Below are 6,000 nucleotides of genomic sequence, written 5' to 3'. Positions count from 1 at the left end.
TCTTTTTTTTTTTTTTTTAAGCATTTGGGATTAAGTAACTTGCTCAAGGTTACACAGCCAGTTATTTCTGGGTGTGGTGCTAAGTATCCGAGCCCGGATTCTATCCCCAGGTCATCCCGACACTGGGGCCGGTGCTCTTACTCGCTGAGCCACCTGGCCACCCATGTCTAGGCTCTTTTTTGATCATGACTTTCAGGTAGTACAATAATTTTTATATTATCTCTCCTGGATTTATTTTCCAGGTTAGTGGTTTTTCCAATGAGATATTTCACATTGCCTTCTATTTTTTCATTTGTTTGGATCTGTTTTATAGTATCTTGATTTCTCATAAAATCATCAGCTTCCATTTGCTCCAATCTAATTTTGAAGGAATTATTCTCTTCAGTGAGTTTTTGAAATTCCTTTTCCATCTGGCCAGTGCAACTTTTTAAGGCATTCTTCTCCTCACTGGCTTTTGGGGCCTCTTTTGCCATTTGAGTTAGTCTATTTTTTAAGGTGTTATTTTCTTCAGTATTTTTTTTGGGTCTCCTTTAGCAGGCTGTTGACTCTCTTTTCATGATTTTCTTGCATCATTCTCATTTCTCTTCCCAATTTTTCCTCTACTTCTCTTACTTAATTTTCAAAATCCTTCTTGAACTCCCCCATGGCCTGTAACCAATTCATATTTTTCTTGGAAGCTTTTGAGGCAGGAGTTTTGACTTTGTTGTCTTCTTCTGGTTCCATGTTTTGATCCTTTTTGTATAGTCTGATTGTACTTCCTCTGTTTGCTCATCTTGCTAGCCTATTACTTGACTTTTGAGCTCTTTGCCATGGTAAAACTCTTCCAGAGTGGAGAGAGCTGTGTCCCAAATTGCTGGGGTTTTTGCAAATGTTGTCAGAGCTGTTGTCAGAGCTATGAGGAGGGCACCCTCTCTACAGCCACCACAAGCTCTGACACACTGGCATTCCTCACCCCAAGACCACCACCCAAGACTGTGACCCAGATCCAAGCAGGTCAAAGCAAGAACAATTACCCTCTGAATAGTTGCTTGGTCCCCCTACAATCTGCAGACCAGGAGCTCTGGAGGAAGCCACATGGCAGCAACTGCAGCCATGCCTCCGTCACCTCTCATCCCAGGTTTAGGGGCTAGACCATGCTCTTCTCTTTCCTTGGATCAACAGGGTTCCCCATTGACCTTTTACTTTCTCTTTGGTGTTTATGAGTTGAGAAGTCTGGAAACCACCACAGCTGCTGGTGATTCACTCTCCTGAAGTCTGCTCCAGCCAGTCTGGGCTGCTAGGTCAGGGCTGCTTTGAGTCTGGACCTAAACAGCTCATGCAGGTCTGTGCTCAGCTCCCAGCCTGGTGTGATAGACCCTTCCTGTCGGCATGCCAGGCTGCCTTCAGTGGGAGATTTGTTTCTCTCTGTCACTTTGTGGGTTCTGTAGCTCTAAAATTTACCTGGAGTCAGGAGGACCTGAGTTCAAATCCAGCCTCAGACACTTAACACTTACTAGCCATGTGACCTTGGGCAAGTCACTTAATCCCAATTACTCTCCAAAAAAAAAGAAAATCTGGAAAGGTTTGTTTTTCTTTTTTAACTGGAGAGAGAGAATTTCTTAATCTTTCTAAAATGAGGTTTTTAATATGCTTCCACACTACTTACTATCTGTGTGACCTTGGGCAAGTGACAACCTCTCTGGGCCTCAAAGACTCCTTCCAGCTCTAAAGCTATGATCCTATAAACACTGAAATTCTTCTGTCTGACCATAAACTCCTATTTTTCCATCTTTTCCTTTTGCTTTTCCAGAATAGTTGAATAGTTCATTTCCCTGAACCTATTTTCTATTCTCAAGAAATGTCTAGTCTCTACCTTTTTTACTAGACCATCATACCTGCTCTGGTCTTACTTTCCTCCCTTCAAAATCTTAAAATTAAATTCAACTTAATAAATAGTTAGTAGACCCATTAAGTTTGCTATGGAAAGTTGATTAGACAAGTCACTCAGCTACTAAACTGGGCTGGTTCCTTATAGGGCATATCTCAGCTAGATGGGTCAAATATAAACTCGGTTTGGCATTTAATGCCCTTTACAGTCAGACTCCAATCTACTTTTCCAGGAATTATACATTAGTCCCCTTCACACACTCTAACAAAACTGATCTACTTACTTGATGTTCTTCATATGTATCATTCCATTTCCCATCTCTGTACTTTTGCATGGGCTGTCTCCCTTGCCTGGAATGCCCTCCCTCCTCATCTCTGCCTCTTAGAATCCCTAGATTCTTTCAAAGCTCAGCTCGAGAGCAGGAATGAAGAATATCCTAATTCCCCCTAGTTACTACTATTCTCTAAAATTATATCTACTTTGAATATATTCCGTATTTTCTGTATACAAGTTCTTCCTCCTTTCCCCTTCCCTGATTGAATATAAGCTTTTTGAGGAGAGGAACTGTTTTGTTTTTGTCTTTATATTGCCATCACCTAGTATAGTACTTGGGGTATACTAGAAACTTAATACTTTTCAAATGAAGTTAAATCTCATTTAACAATTTAGAGAATTATTCTTTTTACTATTATTAATAAGTGAGACTTGGTTGGGGTAATAGAGTTGCCCTTTCTTGAATGCGTGGTTGGCCCAAATTCTGAAGTGTTCCTTTCTCAGTAACTTAGGGGTTCCGCCAGGCCGGGGAAGCTGTCCACTCACTGTGCCCCTTCCATTTGACCTCATCTATACTGACTACCATGGCCTGCAGCAAATGAAACAGCACATGGGACTCTCCTTCAAGAAATACAGGTGAGAAGTAGATTGGGCCAGAAGTGAGGGTGGGGAGTTGGAGGGCAACATGTTGAAGAGATCACTAAGGGTTCTCAAAGCAAGGAATTCACTCACTCCTATAACTCTAGGTCTACAGCTTTCCAAAGGAAACACCCTCTGATTCTGGTTCCTCCTTTTCAGATTGACCACCAACATTGATTGGGGGGGGGGGGTATTGTTTGCTTTTGGGGTTTTTTTTAAGGAAGTGCTATAATTCAAGGGGATGTTTTGCATGTTGTAGGAGTACTGAGGTTATTAAATGTGGTTGACTCCATTTAGAAAGCTATTGTTTAGATGAGAAGTCATCTGGATGAGATATGTATCCTTTTTTCACCTTAAAAAAAAAGAAACTGAAAGTAATTTCAGTTTTTTTTAGGATGCCCCACAAGAATGACTTGTTCCAGTTTCATTACGATTTGTAGGTAATTTTGGTGACCTTGGGGCCTCTTCTACATAACTTTTCAAATGCCATGTCCTGTCTGCTTGAGAATAATCCCCTCCTTCCCTCTCCATTGTATTTCCCCTATTGCACTGATTGGTCTGATAAGCTACTCTTGTAGGAAGAGGAAATCTTTCCATACAGGAGGAAGCAAATGCTGGAGGGTCCACAGGTGCATAAATTCAATTCAATTCAACCATCATTTGTTTTGGGATCACCAACCTAACCAGAATAAAGCCAAAACACAACATTCCCCCAGTACCACTCCTCATCCCTGCCTGCCCCACCATGATACAATTGATTGCAGACAGAGGAGTGCAAGTTTCTCTACTCTCTTTTCCATCCTTTCACAGGATGCCTTTCTGCTACCTAGAAAAAGCCTAGTTGTGCCTATGCCCGGATTGTTTGGCAACTGATGAACTACCCAGCCAGCGTTCTTGCTCTTACTTGCTACCATTTGGATGGCATGGCTTGGAAAATGCTGCTGGACTAGTAGAGGAGGAGGGCATGGTGTTATTGATGAGGGGGATGGTGATGGGGTTTCAGGTAGGGTAGCAAGAATCTAAGATGGTCAATGGAGGTTCTCAGGTCTCTGCTGGTCTCTATCACCCCAGCAACTCATCCTGTCACCCCTATCTAACCTCAACCTTCACATCCCCCACCTTCCTTTCAGCCCTGAGAAAGACAAATGGCATCACTCCCTGGTATATCCACAGCCAGCAAAATATGGAATTAAATTTAGCACAGATCATTCTGCTATTTATTTCATTTTCTCTAATCCCATTGACTATCCCATATGATTTTATTAGAGTAAAAAGTGACAGGCTGCATTATTGCTTTTATTAAAAATGAATGTGCTGAGTTCATTCTGCATTTTTGCACCCCCACCTCAATCTCTCATAATAGGATTAATGCCAACTTCAACCTTTCTTTGGTGTGAGGAACAAGCACCTTACAGCACTGTGGGTCTCTGAGAAGGGAGATGAGACTCCTTTTGGGGGAAGTCTGAAGCTTAATGACTTTTTTCTATTTCTGGAGGAACAAATGCTGAATCCATCTCCCCCCTCCCTTTGGGCCTACTGGACTTGGGTTAGGGAAAGGGAAGGGAATTATCACTGTTTGCCTATGTCTGGATGTAGTTCTGTGATATTTTGGGCTATAGTCAGACCCTTTACTCTGAATGATGGGATCCTTTGTGGAGAAGTTCTCTCTGGGTCATGCAGGTAAGGCACAAGTGACTGGGCAATCAGAGAGGAAGGTGGTAGAAAGCTAACAGAGTTAGGTAAGAGCTTGTCCAGAATGGAAGTAGCAGAGTTGAGAGTAGCTTCTGGAACTGTTCTGTCCTTTGCTTCTCCAAAGAAGAGACTTCCTGATTTCCCAGAATTTTCTTTCATACCTAAGAGAATACCCCACCAAGAAGGCCAGGTACAGCCTCGGGATGTGAGAAGCTCAGAACTTCCCTACAGGCCAAGACCAGCCTGTCCCTAGAAAGATTTCCATAACCTGGAGGCTTCATACTTGCTGCTACCTACACACAGATAGGTAGATTGTTGACCTATTATTTATATCTTTTTCTGATAGGTGTCGATTCCGGGTCATTGACACCTTTGGCACAGAACCTGCATACAACCATGAGGAGTACGCCACTCTGCATGGTTACCGAACCAACTGGGGTTACTGGAACTTCAACCCAAAGCAGTTCATGACAATGTTCCGTGAGTGGCCCTCCATTTGGGACTGGTGAGGGGTAGGGCATTCTCATGAGTGCTGAGTGTTATCATGTGGTTCAACTAGAATCTTCTCTCTCTTTCCTATCCCAGAAAAGAAAGGACAGAAAGGAGGAGGGTGGCACTGGGGTGGTTGTCCACCTTCTCTGAATGGGGAAGGAAAGGGAACAAGCACTTATTAAACACCTACTCACTATGTTTCTCTGAGAAATGCTACCTCTTAACACTACAGAGGTAACAGATTGAGGGCAGTGGTTCAGAAAGGAAGGCTTGGCCACAGAAGAAATGCCTTGAAGAGTCTAAGAAGTAGGGGGCAAAGAGGGGAAGCTTTTCTTGGGAGACACCAAAGAATTTTAGACCTGGAAGGAAACTTGGAGATCATTTAATTCAACCTCTCATTTCATAGAGAAGGAAATAGAAGTTCAGAGAAGTTAAGAGATTTGCCCAGGGACATAAGGTTTAGAATGAGATGGGACCTTAGAGATCATTTAGCCCAAGTCTCTCATTTTACAGAAAAGCAAACTGAGGACCAAAGAAATTCACTTTCCCAACATCTCACAGTAACTAGTCAAACCTGAATTGGTATCTGTTTGTCTTGACTCTCATTACAGAGCTCTTCCCATTATACTACATTTTCTCATAAAACAACAAAACAGAAATACAGAAAAACAGAGATTATCCACCATTTCTAGGGAATAAGCCATCCCATAGAAGATCATTTTCCAAATAATTGGAACAGACTTCTTCCAAACTCAAAATTGGAAGAGCAGCTAAGTAGAGCACCAGCCCTGGAGTCAGGAGGACCTGAGTTAAAATCTGGCCTCAGACACTAGCTGTGTGACCCTGGCAAGTCACTTAACCCCAACTGCCTCCCCAAAAACCCATAAGCCCCCGCCAAAACCCAAAGCTGGAAGAATCCTATTTGGTAGGAAGCTTGGTTCCAAGCTATGTTGCCTTCTTAAACAGAGGCTAGTGATAGAAATAGGAGCTTGACCTATGGATTCGCTGATAGCTGGAGCTCCTGGATTGAGGAAAAC

The 6,000-nt window shown here is 42.6% G+C and overlaps 1 protein-coding gene across 1 annotated transcript in view; it reads left to right on the top strand.

Moving 5' to 3' along the window:
- MGAT5B (alpha-1,6-mannosylglycoprotein 6-beta-N-acetylglucosaminyltransferase B) overlaps positions 1–6,000 on the top strand; it is a 137,527-nt gene that overhangs the window by 100,812 nt on the left and 30,715 nt on the right. Inside the window, exons 9-10 of the mRNA XM_069076757.1 lie at positions 2,645–2,776; positions 4,818–4,951. Coding sequence (XP_068932858.1) covers positions 2,645–2,776; positions 4,818–4,951 — 266 coding nt within the window. The remainder of the gene's footprint in view (positions 1–2,644; positions 2,777–4,817; positions 4,952–6,000) is intronic.

This window comes from Petaurus breviceps, unplaced genomic scaffold (genome assembly GCF_028583685.1).
Source record: "Petaurus breviceps papuanus isolate PSGF00001 unplaced genomic scaffold, PetGlider_PUasm1.0 90925, whole genome shotgun sequence".
NCBI lineage: Eukaryota > Metazoa > Chordata > Mammalia > Diprotodontia > Petauridae > Petaurus > Petaurus breviceps.
The sequence above is the reverse complement of the archived record's forward strand: the minus strand, read 5'-3'. Positions and strand labels throughout refer to the sequence as shown.